This window comes from Mustela nigripes, chromosome 17 (genome assembly GCF_022355385.1).
Source record: "Mustela nigripes isolate SB6536 chromosome 17, MUSNIG.SB6536, whole genome shotgun sequence".
NCBI lineage: Eukaryota > Metazoa > Chordata > Mammalia > Carnivora > Mustelidae > Mustela > Mustela nigripes.
In genome coordinates, this window is record NC_081573.1 from 56572381 (window position 1) to 56592361 (window position 19981).

The following is a 19981-nucleotide window of genomic DNA, read 5'->3' on the forward strand; positions in this document are numbered from 1 at the left end:
GGGGGGGGGGGGCTCTGGGCGAGCGGTCGGCACTCCGGAGCCGGGGCAAAAACTTTGCGGGAGCGAGGGGGCGGCCGTGCACCCCGGCGGCAGGTGCTGGCGGCGGCTGGGGCAGACGGGGGAGGGGGCGCCCGCGGCGGAGCTCGCCGGCGGGGGCCGCGCGGTTCGGCTTTTTGTCTTGCTCCCCTCCCCCTCCCCTCGAAGCGGGGTAGACCGCGGGGAGGGCGGGGCTGCAGGCTCCCGGGTCTCCGACCCCCACGCCCTGCTTCCCAAGGGCGCGCCCGGGGCTCCGCTGCTTCTCTCCCGCCTCTCCCCCAGCCCCTCCCCCCGCTGGATTGGTGCCCCTGCCCCTCCTCCTGCCGAAGATGGCTGCCCCAGCCTCGGAGGTGGGAGGGGGATTGCATCCGCCGCCCCCCACTCGCGCTGCCCTTTTCCCTCCCCAGCCCTTCCTGCTCCGCCTGGATGCGCCTCCCCGCCCCCAGCCCTCCCGGGCCCGCGGCCGCGCTGATGGGCGGCGAGTGGCCCGACCGAGTGGAGCCGATTCAATTACATTGCAGCACCAGAGACACCTCGTCGGCCGGCCGCCTCTCCGGCAGGCTAATTAAATTCCCTCCGTGGAGGCGGAGCGGGAGTTGGGCTGGCCCTCCGCAGCTCCGGGTGGGGACAAGGGGGCCACTTAGAAGTGTGCAGCGGAGGCTGCCGGCGCAGGACCTGGGAAGAAGGGGGTTCTTCGGGTTGGGGAGGGAAGAGATGCCTGGAGGCCCCCCTCCCCCGACTTGGTGGGTGTGGGGGGCCCCTGGCTAGAGCGCCTGCCCCAAGTTTGGAGGGCCCTGTGCTGGGTGGGGAAGCACCTGCTGCCCCCAGCTGGGCTGGTGGCTACCAGCCCCGAGTGGAGTCGATTTGGCTGTTGTTTTGTAAACTAGCCTTTGTCTGCAAAGTGCACCTAAAATACATTAAAACCTTGTTAACCCCTGCGGTGCCTTATCTGGGGCCCACACAGGTTGGGGTTTGGAAACAAAAAGCAAGACCACCAGATGAAAAAAAAAGGGACTCCTTTTTGTGAAGGCGCCGGAACAAAGGGCCCGGCTACTCTGGGTGGGAACCTCCCGGCCTAAGCGGATTTCTAGGAGGCGGGACAGTGGGCCTGCTGGTCCTGGTGGGGTGCTTGGCCTGCTTGGCCCACCGGCTCCTCTCCGCCTGGGCTTCTGGGCCCTCCTGGCCAAGGATGGGGGAGAGCAGGGTGTGGGAAACCTTTGGTGATGAGCCCGTGTCTGGATCTCCTATGGGGTTACTTAAGCTCCGGCATGTAAAAGTTGCTCACCCCGTGTTTACAGCCCCCCCACCCACCCACGGGGATGGCGGAACCGAAGCCCAGGCTGCCGCCTGACTCAGCCGGGCCACGCCACAGGTGAGGGGCCCCTGGGCGCAGGCTCCGACTGGCAGGCTGCGAGTGTGTCATCCCGGCGGCCGCCTGCCGCCCCGAGGAGTCTCCACCCCGCCCGGCGGATCAGGAAGCCAGAGCAGCTGCACTGCTAGATCTGAGCGCCTGAATCAGCTCAGGCCTGACCCCTGGGTGAAGGGGGTGGGGAGGCGCCTGATGGCCGGTTCTGCGTTGGTCTTTGTCACTTGGTCACCACGGCGCAGCAAGGAAGGGGGAAGGTGGGGGCAGCTAGGGCCGGCCAGGTTTTGACACTTGGAGGGTTTCTTTTCGTAAACCTTGGGAGCCTGTGAGTCTGGAGCCGGTGAGGGGCTGGGGCTACGAGCAGGGTCAGCCCCACTTTGGGAGGGGAAGCTGGGAGGCCCATCCTGCTTCCAGGCAGCGGCCTATCTGTGGGGCCAGGCTCCAGACAAGGCCACAGGCTGGCCTCTGGTGCAGGCCCTGACCTGTTGGGGACAGCTTTCAGAATCCTGGCTTGTCAAAGTTGAAAAGGGTTTGTAGATTCCCAAGGTTGGTTTTCTAACATGGCTAGTGGCCTGGTCTCCCCAGACCCAGTGAAGCCATAGCGTCTGGGTTCCTGGCCCTAGACTAGAGGTTGCTTGAAGCACCCCCCCACACACACACCCCAGATCTAATATCCAGACCAGGGCTGAGAATCAGTCCCCTAATGGGTGGGCAAAGAGACTCAGAGGGACATGGGGGGCGACACCAGAGCTGACATCCAGAAGGGGATCCCTCTGGAGGCTCCAGGGGGCTTCGTAAAACCGTCCCCTCGGGCGGTTGTCTGGCTGCCAGTAACTTCCTTGTCCCTGGGAAGCCACCCAGAGAGCCTTGTATTTTCAAAGCAGAAGGCTCCTGCCCCTGGGTCAGCATCTCCCACCTGGGGCACCGGAGCGGCACCTACACAGCGCCACTCGGTGGCTGATCTGAGTCCTGCAACTCCAAACTTGAGCCCTCCCCAGCTCCAGTAGCTCCTAACTGCCCTTGACCCTTGGGCAGGTGGTGAGGCCCTCCCCTCCCTGCCCTGAGAAGGAGGGGCCGCTGTGCTCTGCGCCCCTACCTGACGGGTGGGTGCTGGTGGCTCCTACTTTTCCAGAAGAATGCAGGCGAGTGAGACCTGGCTGCTACCTCTCTCCTTGCCCCAGGGACTCGCAGGGGCTTGTGGAGTCAGCCAGCAAGGCCGGTTTTTCCTGGCCCCATCTGAAGGCTTGGAATTCCCAGCTTGGGTTACTCGAAGTCCACGCCGGGCTGGGGCTGGGTGGTAGCACGTTAATTATCGCTGTTACAGCAACACAGGGAGGCTCCAAACCACAGGGCTGCGTCCAGCTGCCTGCCGCCCTTCCCCGGTGTGCCGGGGCAGCTGGTTGGGAACCTGCAGGGAGCTGTGGGGCTGGCGACATTTCAGCCAGGCCGCTGCGTCCGAGACCGTCCGTCTTGCTTTCATTTCTCCCTCTCTGGGAGTGCAGTGCAGGGCGGGGGGGGGGGGCATGCTGCCGGCCGCACTTCCCCACGCTGGCCCTTCTCCCAGCCGAGGCCACAGGCGGGAGGTGACGTTGCAGAGTGTTCCTGTCAATGAGAATTTATTGAACGTCTCCTGTGAACCAAGCCGGGGCTGGCTGCTGGGAGGTGTGGGGACAGATAACACGGGAGCGCGTCCAGAGCCGCCCTTTGCACGCCTGCCAAAACGCGCACTGGGGGCCTTTTAATCTGCTCTCTGCAGCTTCTCCCCTCCACCAGCCGCTCTGCTCTCCGCCTCTGCTCCGCGGGACCACACCACGCGGCCTCCGTGCTCGGCCCCTGTGTCTGCGCAGGCTGCCCCCTGCCTGGGATTCTCCAGGCAGCTCCAAACCACCCTGGGATCCCTGAGGGCCAGGCCCCTGCCGTGCTCTTCTTCATGCCTTAAGCCTGTTCCCAAGTGCAGAGGGGAAGCAGCTGTGGGGCCAGGGGAAGTGAAAGCAGCTCCGGGGAGGGTGAGGTGAGGGGGCCGGGGGAGGGATCTGCGGGCTTGTGAGCATCTATGCAAGAGAGAAGATCTGGTTGAACTTGAGACTCTGGGGGCTCCCGTGGGATTTGGGAATTTGGGGGAGTGACTTAGTTGAAGGAGGTTGGGGGAAGCAGGAAGCCTTCAGGTGTTGGGGCTCACTTTTGGCCGCACTTTGGAGTCGCCTAGGAAACTTTAAAACACCTGTGGCCAACAGAGCCCAGTCGCTAGAAGTGGGACCCGGACATCTGTATTTTATAAGCGCCCGCCCCCTCCCGCAGCCCAGGTGACCGCAGACCTAGCACGGAGCCAGGAGTGCTTTCCGCTGCCGGGGAGCGGGAAAGGGACTTCTCCCCTTGGGGCGGGTGGACTGATGCTCTTTAGGGAGAGCGGGGGTCTTCCCGGGGAAACCAGAGTCTATCCCTTTTGCCCCAGAGTTGGATGAGGCAACCCGGGGACCCGGAAGCCCTCGCCTGCCGGGGGGCGGGGGTACCCCGTCCCGGGGTTGTTGGATGGCTCTGGGCGCTGTGCTCACCTGGGATGAGGTCCTGAAGGTGACTGTCCTTACCTGGCCCCCCGGGCGAGCATCAAGCTGCTCCTGAGGGGCCTTGCATGCAGAGTTGCATGTGGATGGACCGCCAAGCCTTCCAGTCCTGGAACCGGTTCCTCCAGCGGGAGAACTTGACATGTGTGAGGAGTTGCACGTTGTAGGGGCGGGGGGTGGGGGCTGCCAGAGTCCGCCAGGTGTGGGGCATCCCTCCGGCTGTGTCCCGTCTGTACCGTGGGCTGCAGAGACCTCCCTCAGGCTGAGGGTTTAGGGGACACGGATGCCCCACATCCGGAGTGGCCAACAGCCCAGAGGAGCTGGCTACCTTGTAGGCGTGCAGGGAGCGCCCCGCGGGCATCTGCCAAGGGCATCTGCCAAGGGCACCGGCATCGTGTGATTCTGTGCACTTGACCTCTGGGTCTGTTTTCTCATCGGTAAAATGGGACGAACGGGGGCACCTGTGCCTTCAGACTGTTGGAGGTCAAACGCTTTCTCATGAAAAGCTCAGGGTGGTGCCTGGTGCAGAGGGTTCTTGGGTGCAGGTTTGTCCAAGAAAACACAGCACATCGCCGCCTTTTTGGGTGACCCCAGTATGCCTGGGGTTTTAGTTTGTGAAAACCTGAAAGCTCTGTTCGGCCTGGGCCTTGCCCGCCACATGTGGGAGGGGCTGCGGCCACTCCTCCCCCCCCCCCCCCCCCCCCCTGCCGACCCCCCGGTGCCCTCCTGGAGTCTCACCTACTGGCTTCCACTCCCTCCCCCTCTTGAAACCATGGGCATCCCTCTTCTCAGCCGATTTAGGACCCCTCCCCCAGTGGCCTTTCCTGGGCTCAGATGGTGGGGTGTGGCCACAGGCAGCAATAAAAGGAATGGGTGAGCTTTTGGTCAGGGCGGTATCAAGGTCGGATAGGTGAAGCCGACCCAGAGGAAAGTCTGTGTGTCAGACTGAGCGGGACCAGGCGTCCAAGCGAGGTGGGCAGGGGCCTCCCTCATGCTGACCCCCCCCCCCCCGTGTTCTCCACTGGGCTGAGCCAGAGCTGGGGGCATCCACTGCTGTGCCACCCAGCCCGTGGTGGGAGGGGGGCATGCGGATGCCTTCGTGGGACAGGGGCCGTGTTGTCCTTGCGGAGGGCCTGGACTGTGAGGTAGGGATCATCCTCGTTTGACCATCGTCCAGGAGAAATGGGGGCCCTCCACGGGGGGCCTGTGCCTGCCTGCCTGCTGGGAAGCAGGTTCTTGGTAGAGAAATTGCCAAGTGCATTATCTTTGCGTCTTTGTTACCATCTTACACGTGCTGAGGGCGGGACTGTTCATTCACTGGACAGGAAGATACAAAGTAGAATAAGTAAAGCTCTAGTTCTCAGCGGGACTCCTGCATCCCTGGAGCTGGGGGAGGGTGGGGGCTGTGTGATCGCTCCCTGCCACCTCCGGAGTGCGGGGGAGGTCCTGTGTCGCCTCCCCAGTAACTTGGGAGAAAACTAAGCTCAGACGGAATCAGTCCCCATGGAACGCTTGGCCCCTCCTTGGCCTCTGGTTCCCATTTGGGTAGATGGTCCCTTCCAGAGGCCACCTGATCACCACTGCTCGAGCTCCCTGGGGGATCAGGGGCATGGGCTGAGATCCTGTGGTTGAGATCAGGTGGATGTTTGGGACTTTCCCTTCTGGGCACGTAGACTTTGTGCATCGTGCAGTTTTTGCCTGTAAGGTCTTACAGGATTTTGCCTAACTGGAGGGCTCCCTTACTGGGGATGCCGGCCCCTGGGAGCCTGTTCCCTGGGCACAGGTGGTGCATTTTTAACCTGATAGTTGGTTTCCAGTGCCGGGACTGGCGGGGGTGGGGTGGGGGATGGGTGGGGTGGGGGATGGGTGCGGGGAAGGGAAAGGTGAAGTGTAAAGATCTGACGTCTAGGCGTGGGGGCAGGATGCTGCTTCCGTCCACCACAGCGCCCCAGAGCTCTGTTGACCCGCTTCTGGCTCAGCCAGCTCCCCTCTGCACCCCTCAGCCCTTGGCCCCCGAGGGGGCAAGAAACCCCTTCGTGTAGCCGACACCTGTCCCTCAGAGCCTTGTCGCCCCCCACCCCGGTGGGTCTCCGGGGCAGACTGGGCTGCTTCTCACCGTGTGACCCGGAAGAGCTGGAAAACCCCGAGGGTGAAGCCTGGTGCCTGTGAGAGCCGGTTCTGGGCCTCCGCGTCCTGCTTGGGTTTGCAGGAACCTTCCAGGTTCGCAGTTGCAGGCTTGGAGGGATTCATATTTAGGAGGTGAAGGATGCCTCAGGCCTGGACAGTTCGCTTCCCAGCACTTGCTGGAGGACAGCTGTGGACAGAAGGGGACCGGCCTGGCCTGTGGCAGGGTTCACCCTGGGGGCTCATGGCTCTTGGGGAACCTTTCCCCGGGGGCCCTGTTCAAGGTCCCATTCTGGCCACAAGGTAGTTGGATTTCTTGGGGGTGGGAAGGGGAGCATTTGCTGGTGTCTGGGCATGGCACGTGGGGCTGTGCAGATGGTAGATGAGCCCCGTAGGAAGTACCCTCGGAACTTTCCTTTGATGCCTCCTATTTTTTTGGCCCCTGGTGTGTAACATTGGGAACAGGTGTTAATTCTCGGGGCTCCCGTACGTCATAAAGCGTGCTGTGCCCTGGGGGTCTATGACCCTTGTTCGTGGATGCTGTACATACAGGGGGGCTTTGAACTTGGCACATCCCGTTACGGAATTCAGTAGGTATGTTTTCAGTAGGAGAGGGTCTGGTCTTCTCTTTTGACCGTGATGATAGTAGACCTTTTTACACACAAGCAAAAATCTTTTTTATAATTTGCGGCAGATGCTGGCTTTGAGCTAAGCAAGGCTCGCTTGGTGGTGACCCATGCCAGGATCACGGCCTCCTGTCTGATGGGCCCTCACCCCCACATCTGAGCATGTGGAGGGGTCAGCCTCTACCTGCCGAGTTGGGATGGAGTTAAGGTGTTGGTGACATCTGGGCTGAGGGTCCCGGCCACGTGCACAGCGAGCTCTAAGCTCCCACAGATACTATCCGCTGTCTGAGCCCAGGTAGTTTCGGACCTGGTGAGACACAGCCCTGTATCCAGCAGGCAAACCCTCCTGAGACAGTAGGGAGGGGTGGGGACTTGGGACAACTGCCCTTCCCAGGTTGATGGCTTTGGGTGGTTTTGACTTTATTTGAGAAATCTTCCTTTTGACTTGAAGTCTCCCATTTTCAACGTGGATTCATTCACTTTTAAGCAACATGGCTTGATATCAAGCCAAGTAAAGGCAGGTGGAGGGTCGGAGGAGGCCTGCTTCGCCTCTGCCCCTGCGCATCTCGTTCCCCCACCCCGTCCATCACTGATGGGGTAACTGAGGTTTGGATATGGCAGGGTCCTCCTGAGAAGTGGGATTGGAGCTAGACCTGGAACTGGTCCTCAGGCTAGTTCTCCAACAGTCCAGTCCCCTGCCTGAGCAAGGATGCGAGGCATCACTGTTTTCCCCATCAGGTCTGGTGGGCTGAGCCCCTGGGAGGGCGTGGCTGGTGTTCTTCCATCCCTGTTCTGTTGGGAGGACCTAACCAGTGTCCTTTGGGGTGAGACTGCAGCGGGAACCAAGCCTGCCTCCACGGGCACCTTTTGTCCACACCCACTCTGTTGGAGGGACAGCGCTCTGACATTCTCTGTCCCTCCCTCACCGGAGGGGTAAGGCAGGAGCCATTGAAATACCCGGACTTCCAGGCCCAAGGCCAACGGCAGTGAGGGAGCAGGCGGTGGGGTCTAGGCTGGCCAGGAAGTGGCCCCTGCTTCCTCTTCCCACTGCTTCTCAATGTCTGTCTCCCCCTGCCCTCCTGGTCTGTTTCCTCACCTGCTGCTCCATGGAAAGGTGGGGAGTTTCAGTGACCACTTCCTGGCGGGGTTGCATTTCTTGCCTTGGAGACCTCTCCTCTCCATCGGACCCCTTGGACCCCCACCCGCTTCCTGCACCCCGTGCCTCTGGGAGTCCACTGAAAGGGTCCCAGACCTGGCTTGTCACCTGGACCCTGAGGCGGCCCCAGGGTGGATGCCCTCCGGCCAGGAGCTGTGGGGAGGTGGGGGTCCCACAGTCAGATCCTCCTTCTCGCTCCCGGCTTGTATGTCAAGTGGAAACCGGGTCTGGTGGGTGCTGTCCTAGGACTGGGGTCTGCCGAAAACGAGGTGACCCCAGGGGGTGGCCCTCCTGGAATCTTTCCACCTTGATTCCCAGCATAGCAGCAAGGGAGAGGGTTCCAGCTGCTCTGCATGCAGCCCTGGACGAGGGCGCACTCTCTTCCCCGCCTCCATTTGCCCCTGTGTACAGTGAGCGGAAGAGGCAAGGCCTCTGGGGATCATTTGCGGTGGGAGAGTCTCTGGCCCTGAGACTCCCGATAGCCATCCACCTCCAGGAGGCAGCGATGTGCAGAAACCGCTGGCATGGGGTGGGCCGAATCAGCCTGGCTGGGGGCATCCCTAGCTCTCGCTCCGGCTCTGCCCTGCGGTGTGACTCTGGGGGGCCTCCCTGCCAGCTGGGGTCTGTTCACAGAGTTACTCTGATGTTCCGGGCAAAGCGGTCCGTGCGTCCACGGCGGCCCTGAGGACCGTCCGCGTCGTTGGGGAACGCCTCCCCGGGTCCCAGACTCGGGGCTGCAGCCTGACCCTGTCTCTTGGCCTTCTCTTGCTTCTCCCCGTGCTGTGGTTGCTGCCTCTCCCGCGCCCTCAGGACGGCTGCCCCCCACCCCCCGCCCCTGCTGTTCATCTGTCCTCCTCTGTCTGTCCAGCTTCTGTAGACGCAGCCGCCGCTCAGAGTGATGACGCTGTCGAATGTCCCCGCCGCCTGCTGCCTTCCTGCTGTCCTTTCCCTCCACCCGTGGCCTCGGCCGGTCCCCATCGTCGGCAGCCTTCCGTCTCAACCCCTAGACTGTCCTTGGCCAGCTCTGGCATTGGGGGGGCTCCCCGGGATGCCACCCCACACCTGCTCTGCGTTCCACCCGTCGCTCCCGCTGGGAGAGGGCATCCCTCCCGGGAACCTCTCAGGCCCCCCGGCCCCCGCGGCCCACACCTGTTAAGCTGTTACCGGGTGCGTGGGCCTGTCGTGATGGGCGTAGGGGTCTCTCCGGAACGTTCCTCTCTCTCGTTTTCCTTGGAGCTTGGATTTGGTCTCCCCGAGGGCCTCCCACTGTCGAGCACCACTCGCGCTGTGAGCATTGCGTGGCCTGGGTTGGACCCCGCTCCGGGTTCACAGCGGCTGTCAGCTGACCCTGGAAATTGGCTTTGGATAGGGGTGGCCTCCACGCTCGTTGACTGTTTCTGGGGGACCCTCTCCGTGGCTCTGAGGCTCCTGTCTTGGGCTCCCTGGTGCCTTGATGCTGCTGAGTGACAGGTCCGCGTGGGAGAGGGTGGCCGCCGCATGGTAGAGGGAGCTGCCTGGCCGGGGTCTCCTGTGGACACGCAGGCCGGCCTCACTCTGCCCCTGCCCCTCCTCGCTCCCTCCCTCCGTTCCCTGCCCTTCTCCCTGATTCCAGGTCAGGACCCAGGCCATCTGCTGGGGCCTTTCCCTGCTCCAGCGGCCAGGCCCGCCGTGCCTTTGGCCAGCACCTGCCGCCATAGTCTTGGGGAGCAGGTCCTCTTCTGGGACTCGGCACAAGCAAGCGGCCCCGGTCCCTTAGCAGCCTACGACCTGAGGGGCTGTCCTCAGTCGAGAAAGGACATGAGGCCTAAGCAGGCCACCCTGGGCACCGGGAGCAGGAAGGCCTTCCCGACTCTCCCGCCCCCCACCCCCAAGAAAAATTGCTTCATGCGAGTGAGCTAGGAACACGCCAACGGCAAATATAATAATGAATTTATTATGAAGCTTCTCGGGCTCCCAGGATCACGTGGCACGCCACACCGCCGCCACCCGCCCGGTCTCCGCGGCGGGGTCACCCTGGCCTTGTCAGGGCAGCAGGGACACTGCCTTTGAGGGGCACGGGGGTCACCGAGTGGAAGGCGCGCGGGGGGAGGGTCCTGAGCCCAGGGACGTGCTGTATTTGCTCATAAACATCTCTCTCCGTGGTAATGAAGATTCACCAGGGGGGTGAGGGCGAGAATCCCAGTCCAGACTGCGCACGCTGGGCTGCCCAGGGAGGCCCCCGCCGGGCCGGCCCCGCGGGGTGTAATTACTCCGGGGTAGGGGGGCCCGCTGTGGGGGAAGGGGCGGACGGGTGCTTGAACCGGGAGCCAGCAGAAAATTCATCTCAGCCATTAGCTTGTAATTAGAGAGCATGGAGGGAGCAGGCCCGAGGTCTGGTGCCGGGCAGAACCCATGAAAGGAAGCGGTAATTACAGGGTCTGCGGGAGGCCGGTGGGAGGCCCGTGTGCTGATGAATACGACAGGAGGGAGGGGGCCGGGACCACAGTTCACGGCGTGTTGGTCCCCCCCCCCCCCCATTTAAATCCTGCTGATCAGAGCATGGGGTTCGTTCTGGAGAACCAGGACAAGGTGGGTTTCTGGAGAGCAGGGAACTGCAGCGGCCCTGACCGCGGGGCCTTTTGCCTTTTTTTTTTTTTTAAAGCTTTGTGCTGCTTCTGGCCACATTAGAAGCAGAGGCAGAAGAGGAAAAGTATTGATTAAAGATGCCACCTTGGGGAGGAGGAGCCGCGGGAGTGGCAAGCCCCGGGAAGGGGGCAGGGCAGTGGGCTCTGGGCTCCCGCGCCGGCCCCGGGGGGGGGGGGGGGGGGGGGGGGGCGGGGGGACATCCTGGCCTCTCCACAAGGGGGCTCAGGAGTGGTGGGATCTCACCTCCAGGCTTCTGTCCATGGTGGCTTTTTGCCCTGGGGAGGCTGCGTGGGTGGGTGGCCAGTGGTGGCTGGAGTCCCGGCCCGAGGAGCTGACCGTGATGTAGATGAGCAGCCAGGAGGCCACCCGCCCCGAGTCGCACTGAGTCGCACGTGGCGGGAGAGCTGGAGGGCGCGGTGCGGAGGGAGCCCGCGCTGCCCCCGGCCCCCCGGCTCTCATCCATCACCGGCCTCCACGCCGCGGAACTTATTCCCAGCTGTTAGGATAATGAATTTACATGAGCTGATAATGTAGACAAGAATTCAGTCAACGGCCAGGAGCACAGAAGTTAATAAATACCTTCTCTAATGAGGGCACGGGGAGCAGGTGCCCCCTGTTCCGCGGGGGCCACCCCAAGGTCCCGTCTCCCCTCAGCCCACCCCTGTGGGCTCCGCGGTCGTGGCAGCACCCGCCGCGGACTCGGCCAGAGGGCACGTGCGTGGGGGAGACCCAGGCCCGCCTCTGCTTCCCGGGGCAGAGCTTGGGGGAGCAAGGGGGACCCCACCCGAGGCTGCGTCGAGTCATAGTGGGTCCGGGGTGACCCTTTGCCAGACGTCGGGGTCCTGTGAGCTTGGCCTGTGGCGCTCCATCGTGGGTGCCGGGAACTGCCATCCGGGCGGCTGGTGGCCCCCAGCCCGCCCTCCGGGTTTGCAGGCTGCGGGAGTGCTGCTAATTTTAGCTCCGTAATGAAGTGGCTGGGTGCAGATTCTATTTTAAGTGACCTGACAGCCGCAGCAGCTTTCCTGGCGTGCAGCGCCCCTGGAGCCCACAGCCGACACCGCGGCAGAGACGGCGGCTTTGGGGGACCCCCAGGAACCCAGAGGGCTCTGGCCAGAGCCCAGGGAGCTGGTGCTGGGCTTCGTTTGAGGGGAGACTTAGGCGGGAGGGGAGGTTACTCGGGGCCAGCAGGAGTGTGACCGTGACGTTCACAGCATAGCTGATCCGTAAAGACCCTCGTCACCAGGCCAGGTTGGGGAGCAGTAGGTAAGGCTTTGGGTTTGAGTTCCAGCAGGGGAGGCCCTGGCCCGAGGGGCGTCCCTGGGGCCTCTGTCGGCGGCCAGCTTCACGCTGCTGAGTGTCCGTCTCTTTGACCCCGCCCCCCTTGCCCATTTACTTACTAAGATGTCACGTGTTAGAGAACGCACACACACGAGCAGGGGGAGAGGGAGAAGCAGACTCCCCGCTGACAGGGAGCCCACATGGGGCTCTATCCCAGGACCCCAAGAGCATGACCTGAGCCGAAGGCAAACTCTTGAACCAGCTGAGCCACACAGGTGCCCCCGTGGTCCCCCCTGCTCTGTGAAAGCCTGGTTGAGTGCAGGGAAGTTACGGCATAGACACAAGGATAGAAGTGAGACCTTTGTTCCTTTTGCTGCCACTCGGGGAAGACACCCGCCCACACCGTAAGGGGTCTGTGATCCTTGGGGTCTGGCCTGGGACTTGCCCTTTGCCACCCTGGCCAGCACTGTCAGCTGGCAGCCACAGCAGGTCTGCCCAGGTCACCAGCTGGCCGGCCTGTCACATGGCCACTAGGCAGTGGCTTCCCACCAGCTCCTGGGCCTTGGGGACGGGTCGCTGTGAGGTGCGGTGACCGCATCGCCTCCCTCCCTTCTCAGCTCCGTGTGCACTGTGGGCAGGAGGGGTCTGCGTCAGGGCCCTGGCCACTTTCGCATAAACAGGGTTTTTGTTGTGGTAACCTCAGCCCTGCTGTTGGCCTTCTGGCGGGCCCAGCATCCGAGGCTTTCCTGCCCCATCTGTAAAACGGGCACACTGGCACCTGTCTCACAGAATTGGGGATTACAGAGAGGCGGCTGGCTCTCTAAGGAATGAGGAGACAGGGAGCGTGTGGTTGATGGTCCCCGATGGCGTCGAGGGGGCCCATTTTGGAGACCGTGGGTAAAGGCAATAGAGTATTTGGAGATGATCGAACTTGTCGGGCTCCAGGAAGGCTGTGGTCCAGCTGGCAGCGGGGGCAGTGGTCTCATCCGAAGGCTCGGCTGGGCCAGGGTTGGGACAAGGCTTTGTCTGGAGATGGCAGGAAAGTTGGGACTGTCCCCGGCCTCTTGAGGAGCTCCGCTGAGGTGAGGCGAGACAGCGGCCACCGTGCCTCTGACGGCCTCTTCTTGGAAGTCACGCTGTTGCTTCTGCCCTGCTCTGTTCATCAGAAGTGAGTCCGTAAGCCTGGCCCCTGTTGGGGCAAGAGAGCTCCTCTCCGTCCCTGGGCTTGAGGAACGAAGATTTGGTGGGTGTGTTTTTAAGACCCTTTGGTGACCCATATCTCAGCCGTGCATGTGTGTGCTCGTCCGTCTGTTCCTGGTCGAGCGTCCTGTTGAGGCCTCGGAGTGGGCAGTGGTGAGGGTGCGCAGGGATGCCGTGTGGGGCCCGGAGATGGGGTGCAAGTGCTGGGCGTGGAGCCAGCCTGTGTGGCCTTGCGCCGTGCGTGTGACCAGGACTGGACTGTGGACAGCTCCTGGCCTGTGTGTCTCCCCCTCCCCTCCGCAGTGCTCTGCTGGCCTCCCCCAGGCCTGTGCTGAGGCATCTGGGGAGGTGACCCAGCCACGCCTAACTGATGTCCCCTGTGGGAGAGAGCCCAGGGTCTCTCCTGAGGCAGCTTGGCTCCCGGCTGCCCTTTGTAGCCACGCCTTCCCCTGAGCGTTTGGCCTGGACCGGTGGGCCTCAACCCCGTGTCCGTTTCACCACGTGGTGTCCCCTTCACCACGTGGTGTCCCCGAGCACTGTCTGCCTCCCCCACACCCCACCCCACCCCGGAACAACCGTCGCTGCCCTGGCTGTGGGTGCTCAGCGCGCCCTGGAGGACTTCTGGGCCACCCGCGTCAGCTCCTGCAGCTTGCCGGGCCGCGGGGGGCCGCGGGGGCCGTGGGGACCGCCCCCAGCAGCTCGTGGGCTTGTGACCCCACATCGCCCGGGGCGGGCAGCCCAGTTCCAGAAGCGTGTGTCCTGGTTTGCGGAGGCCGGCCGGGGTGGCCGCCATCCGGACCCGTGTTTCTGCCCCTCCGGGGGCTGGTGGTTCCATCAGTGGCCCCTGGTGTGCGCCGGGCACAGGCCAAAGCCCTTTGTGTGAATTAGTTCCTTGAAGCCTGTCTAGGTGAACACGCAAGGTAGACTTTGTCCTTAACTGCATTTCCCAGACGAGGAGACAGGCCCAGAGAGGCTGTGACTTGCCTGAGGTCACATGGCTTTGAGGCTGCAGAGTGGGATTCGCGGCTCAGGTACCTGGTCACCAAGGGATGCTAAGCTTGACCTTCGGACCCCCACTTCCTCACTCTGTGACCTTGGCCACCGCGGGAGGAGGAGAGGGTGCTGGTTGTGGCCTGGGGCCGCACTCCCGGAGCGCCAGCTTCCGTCCTGCTCAGAAGCAAGGGCCTCTAGGGCCTGGCCCAGTGCTGATTTGACCAGGAATGACCCGGGCCTGAGACCTGCGTTTTCTGGCCATCAGCCTGCTGGGGAAGGGGCCCCCTCCCACACCCCCTGGATTCTCGGGTTTCTCTCCTGGGGTTCACCCCCTGCCCCCGCTGTTCCAGAAGGAGGACGTATGGGTGTATGGGTCAGCCGGGGGTTGGTGCGGTCTCAGCCGCTCAGTGGAGCTGCCCAGTGTGGCGGCCTGGTGGGGTCCTTTGTTTCCCAGCACAAGCCCTCACCCTCAGCCTAAACCCCCGCCCCCGAGGATGGCTCTTTCTGCCTCGCCTGGTGCTCTGGGACTCAGGCTTAAGAACGTGTGCATGCGGACCCACTGCCTCTCCTGGCTAGTTTGGGGAGGGGGGCAGCAGGTCGGCACCTGACCCCCTGCCTGACCTCCTGGGGAGGCTCCCCCTTCTCGCCTGCTGGCCCACGGAGCTGGATGTGGAAGCCGCTTCCAGTTAGACTCTTTGAGGCTCAGCGCAGAACCCAGGGGGGCTCTGGGGGCCCCAGAGAGCCTCTTGGGGTGTGGGCTGCTGCCCGGGGCGCTCCTTGCTGCCACCCTGCGAGTAGAGAGTGTTCGTTGCCCTGTCGTGTTGCGTGCTCCATCACCCGCGACTCCCGGGACCCTTCCCGGATGCCCGCCCCTCCTGGGTGTCCGTCTGGGGGTTTGGAAGTCGATTTGCTTCTCCCTTCACATGACCCGTGGCCCCTGCCCGCCGCAAGGCCATCGGGCTTGATTTATGCCCCTGGAACGCGCGCGGCCAGGGCGGGGAGCGGGGCCGGGCCCCGCAGGTGGCCCCGAGAGGGCAGGGATGTTAATGTTATTTATGGCGCGACGCCCTCGGCTGCCTGACGGCGCTGGGCCTTTATTGATCGGGCTCTCGGGAGGCTGGTCAGCCGCCTCGTTGGCACTTGGACAGGACAGGGAAGGCCTGTAGGAAGATGGCTATGTGTGTCCCCCGCCCATGGCACCTGGTGTCCCCCTGGCGGGCAGCAGCTCCTCCGTCAGTGAGGCCTGAACCCGGCCCCCACCGGCAGGGCGGGCTCCCCCCGATGGGTTCGATCTGCAGGCAGGGTGTACGGGGCGGCCGCGTTCTCCCCCGCCATGGCTGGCACAGCTGCCCGTGGGGCCGTTCCCTGAGGCACCTGCGTCCGTAGGGACTTGCCAGCATCCCTGGCTGGCCTCCCCGGGACAGAACCCAAGTCTGTTTTCTCTAGAACGGGGGCAGGAGCAGGGCCGGCTTCCCCTGTGGGGGTGGGAGGCAGGGGCTGGGGTGGGCCGGTGCAGAAACCTTAGTCTTAGTGGGGAGTAGCTCTGCGGCTGTCTTCCTTCCCGCTGCTGGGGCCTCTGCCTCCCGCCCGGTCCTTGTCGCCGTGAGGACACCAGCCCACACCTTGTCGCCCCTCCCGCATGTGGCCGGAGATGCCGTCTGGCGTCCGTGGTCACGGGGTGCTGTATGCACTTGAGGCTCTGGCTGTGGGTCGGCGGGGCAGGGGGTCCCTGCTCTCTCTGCGCCGCTGCCTGTCCTCTGTCTCGCCTGTCCTGCCGGGGCCACCCGCGTCTGCCCCCGTCCCTGTCCCTGCATGCTGCTTGCTGGTGCCCCGCGGACCCCCCACTCTGGTGCTGGGCCCTCCTGCTCTCTGGGTGACCTCTGGTTCTTCTTTTCCTGTTTCAGGCATGAGCCATGAGCCCAAGTCCCCTTCACTAGGGATGCTTTCCACCGCGACCAGGACCACCGCCACCGTCAGCCCCCTCACCCCCTCGCCGCTCAATGGCGCCCTGGTGCCCAGCGGCAGCCCCGCCAGCAGCAGCACGCTGTCGGCCCAGGCCGCGCCGTCCTCCAGCTTTGCCGCCGCGCTGCGCAAGCTCGCCAAACAGGCGGAGGAGCCCAGAGGTAAGAGGCGCGCCCGCCGGGCTGCAGCCCGAGGGGGGGGACAGCGAGCGCAGCCCCCTCCTCCCGGGCCTCGTGGGCTCCTGGAGAGCCGGCCGTACCCCGCCACCGGGAGCCGCGCTCACAGGACCCCCGCCCCCCCCCCCCCCCGCCGCTCTCGGGTCTGCCACGCTGCTTGGTTCCGGTCAGACCCTCCGGGACCCCCGCCCGGCCCTGGTTCCTGTGCTTTGCTTCTGCCCTCTCTGCCGCCTTTGTCTGGCCTCGGCCCCGGGAGCCGCCGCGGGGGCGGCCACGGTCTCCAGAAACCTGTTGGTCTCAGAGTTGGGGGGGAAGTCTTTGGGACAGCGCCCCCCCATGACTACCTACCTCCCCAAGGCAGGGATCACATGCTGGCGTGGATGGGTGTCCCCCCGAGGTTCGGAGCCCTGGCTTCTGGGGTCACTCGGGCAGTGACGTGCTGTGTGGCTTTAGGCGAATACTGACCCTCTCTGTGGTTTGGTCTTGATTTGGGGGCTCTCGGGGTCCCCAGCTTCAGGTGCTCGTGGGGACCACTACCCAGGTGCCCATGTTAGTCCGGGTCATGGGCCGCTGGTTGGACATTGGGGGTAGGAGGCAGTTTGTGCCTGGGGCCGCCGGGACACCCCGGCCGATCTCCGGACTTGCTGCTTGGACTTGGGCAGAGGAAGCAGGGACCTGGGAATCCGTCTTGCCCCAGAGGTTCAGGGCTTGGCAGAGGGGACATTGGCCCTGATGGGGACTGGCTGGGGGGTCTTCTAAGTTCCGAATCTCCCCTCTTCCTGGTCATTGGGCTGAGGGGCATGTGTAAGGGGACCAGCAGACCGTGGCCCGGGAGACCAGACCACTGGGGCCTGTTGAGTGTCCGCCTGCCGTGGGGCCATTGGGTCTGCCTGGGCAGAGCGTGGCTCCTGGTGCACACCCACACCCCTCCTCGCCTTCCACGCCCCCCGGAGCCTTCCACACCCCCGGAGCGCACTCCCTGGCCACGCACAGTAGGGCCTACTGCACACAGCAACGGCGTGCCACACGCTTGGGGCTCACATGGCCCGCAGGAGGCTGCGAGCTCCCTGCCCGGGCCCGTGGAGGCCCCCAGACCAGGCGACCTGGAGGGGGACGCATGGAGGGGTTGTGACTCCATCGTCCCCTGGGAGGGGACAGGCCACCCCCGTGGCTGATTTACCTGCTCTGGTCTTGTCCTTTCCCAGCATTCAGAAGGCAAGTGTTGGCACAGGGGAGAATGCGGACTGTGCCTGTGCGGAGTCCTCCTGGACCATCCTCTGGCTCACCGGCCTTGTCCTGAGGTCACGCGTCACCGCGGCCGAGGACACAGCCGTGGAAGGGCCGTTTCCCTCCTCACAGAGGCAGGCAGGGGAGGTCTGAGGCTGGGGGCTCACGCGAGGGCCGTGGGCACGGGGCAGGAAGGAGCCTGCCTCCATGGCCCTGTCTGCTCTCTGCAGCCCTAGGCTGCTCTCGGCGTCTGGCTGGGCAGACGGGCCAGAGGCTTCTGGGTGGGAAGGGCCGGAAACCGTGTGCTGCCGCAGGGGCCGGTCCTGTGGCCGCGGGCCCAGTTCACAGCTGTGACAGGGCGATCGCCTTTCCTGCCCCGAGAAGAGTGACTTGGCGGGGAGGGGCCGGGAGAGAGAAGGTGGCACCGGCCCGCCGCTGGGGCTCTTACTGGCACGGGAGCGCGGCCTCGGCGGCGGCTGGTGTGCCCTCGCCCCGTCCTTCCGATGTGGGTGGGGCTGGGGCTTGGGGGCCTCCGCGTCCGTGGAGCGTGTTGGAATCCGGCCGCCCCTCGCGCGGGTCCCACCGTGGGCGCTTCTCGGCCCTCGTCACGCTGCATCTCGCGAGCTGAGGGGTTTCTGGCAGCCAAAGGCCGAGTTGGGAGAGTTCGAAGCCTTGGAGCCGGGACCGTGGCCCTGTTTGCCCCGTCAGGCCTCGGTTTGAGACACCAGGAGGCGGTGCCCCTCTCGGGGAGCATCTCCGGGCTGCAGCTGTGCCTGGTCTCCTACATATCACTCAGTCGCCCCCAGGGTGACCTGGCCGTCTCCTCCGCCCGTCAGTAGAAGGGGTCACAGCCCAGAGCGGCCCGGTGTACAGATGGCCAGGCCGAGGCGCAGAGAGGTCCAGCCGTGAGCCCGAGGTGCCCACCCTGTGCGGGCGTGCCTCTGCCCCTCGCTGGTGCGGAGACCTGTCGAAGCAGGCTCGCAAAGCCGGGGTTAGGACGGCAGCCCCTCGCCCCTGGACCTATCTTGGTGGTGCAGGGTGGGGGGTCGCGGGTGATGGGGCTGTCGGCTTCCGGAAGCCTGGGGGCAGTGGCGGCAAGAGGAGGGAGCCAGCAGGTCCCAGGGCTTCTGCCCTGCCTTTCCCCCTGGAACCAGAGCCCTGCCAGGGGATGGGGGGGGGGGGGGGGGGGCTTTGGTGGGCTTTGGTGGTCCAGGAAGGAGCCGGATACTTGTGAAATTCTGCAGATGCGTTCAGGGCCATGAGAGCCCCCTTCTGAAGCAGTAAGATGCCGTCGTGTATGGTGTCCAGAGTCGTGCAGGCGTGACCCAAGCTCCCAGGCCGTGTCCTTGCCCCTGCGGAAGGGCTGTGCCTGTCTGCGTCTTCTCCTCCACCCCTGTCCCGGGAGCCCCGATAGGCTGGCGGGGGTGGGGGGACACTGAGCTCTTGTGTCTGGCTTCCCGCGCTCAACCTGATGTTCCAGGGCCGGCTGGCACCCCGCATCTGTCACGGGTGTGTGTGACCCCCCCCTCCGCCGTCACAGGGCTGGAGGACACTAGTCCCTCGTCGGCGGCAGCAGAGGGGAGTTTGGAAGCCACAGACTCGGATCCCTCCCTGGCCTGTTCGCTGACCTGCCCTCCCCAGGGCTCCTTGTCTCTGTGGGCATCCGTGATGCGGTGGGGTGAGGACCGCAGGGCCCGTCTTGCCGGCCACATGCATCCTGGTGTGTCTCCGGTCGCCTGGGACCCTCTCCCCCGCCACCCCTACCTTGCTGTGAAGCGCCCGTGTAGGCCGAGCTCTGGCCCGCACTCTCGCCTCCGCTTCTCGGGCTAATGTCTTCGCTCGCGTTGTCGTGCCCCAAGGGTACAGTCGAAACCTTCTGTTCAGAGGAAGTCCTCTCCGCCGCATGCTTTGCTCTACCGTGAGAGAAGGAATGAGAACGGAGAAATCGGCCCCTTGATGGGGGGGTTCTCTCCGCACCGGGGCTCGGAGACGCCTAGTGTGCAGCCAGACTGCCGGGGGGCGGGGGGCGTGTGGAGTGGGGGTGCCCGCTGCTCCGGGTGGGACTGTGGGTGCCATGAGGGCCTGGACCTGCCTTGTGCCCTAGCTCACGTCCTTGCTGTGTGTCCCGGGCACCTCGCTTGACCTCTCTGGGCTTCTCTCTTCTTAGCGATCTTGTCCTGGATTTTGATTCAGAGAGAACACGCTCGGGCCAGGCATATAGCAGCTGCGTGCCGCTGGTGGCCGCTCGTGCCCTCCTCCCCTACCTCTGACCACTGCGCAGGGAGGGATGGAGCCTCGTCCCTGGGAGGGTCCTGGAAAGGAGAGGGTCTCCGTGGGAAGAGAGTGGGCTTGGACCCGCAGGCCCCACCCGTCCACGCTGGGGGTCAGCTGCTACCGCTGCAGCTGCGGTCTGTCTCCAGGTTCCTCCTCTTCCCCCTGGGGATAAAGGGTGCCCAGGGAGTGAGCGCACCCACACAGCACATCGTTCTGGAAGAGGCTCGGGGTCTGAGCCCCCACTGGTCCCGGTCAAACCCGGGAGATTCCTTCTCCGTGATGGGCTGGGGCGCCCTGTTGAGACAGCTCGCGTGGGGCTCCTCCGTGTCTCTGGCCGCAGAAAGGATGTCCTCCCGGGCCACTCGGCTCTCCGCCCC

The 19981-nt window shown here is 64.4% G+C and overlaps 1 protein-coding gene across 5 annotated transcripts in view; it reads left to right on the forward strand.

Annotated features, from left to right (window-relative positions):
* GSE1 (Gse1 coiled-coil protein) overlaps positions 1–19981 on the forward strand; it is a 385451-nt gene that overhangs the window by 338093 nt on the left and 27377 nt on the right. For 4 of the 5 annotated variants that reach the window (XM_059383392.1, XM_059383395.1, XM_059383394.1 and 1 more), the window contains exon 3: positions 15870–16088. The exons of the other annotated variant lie outside the window; for it this stretch is intronic. In XM_059383392.1, the coding sequence (XP_059239375.1) occupies positions 15870–16088 (219 nt within the window). The remainder of the gene's footprint in view (positions 1–15869; positions 16089–19981) is intronic. 5 annotated transcript variants of the gene reach the window in all.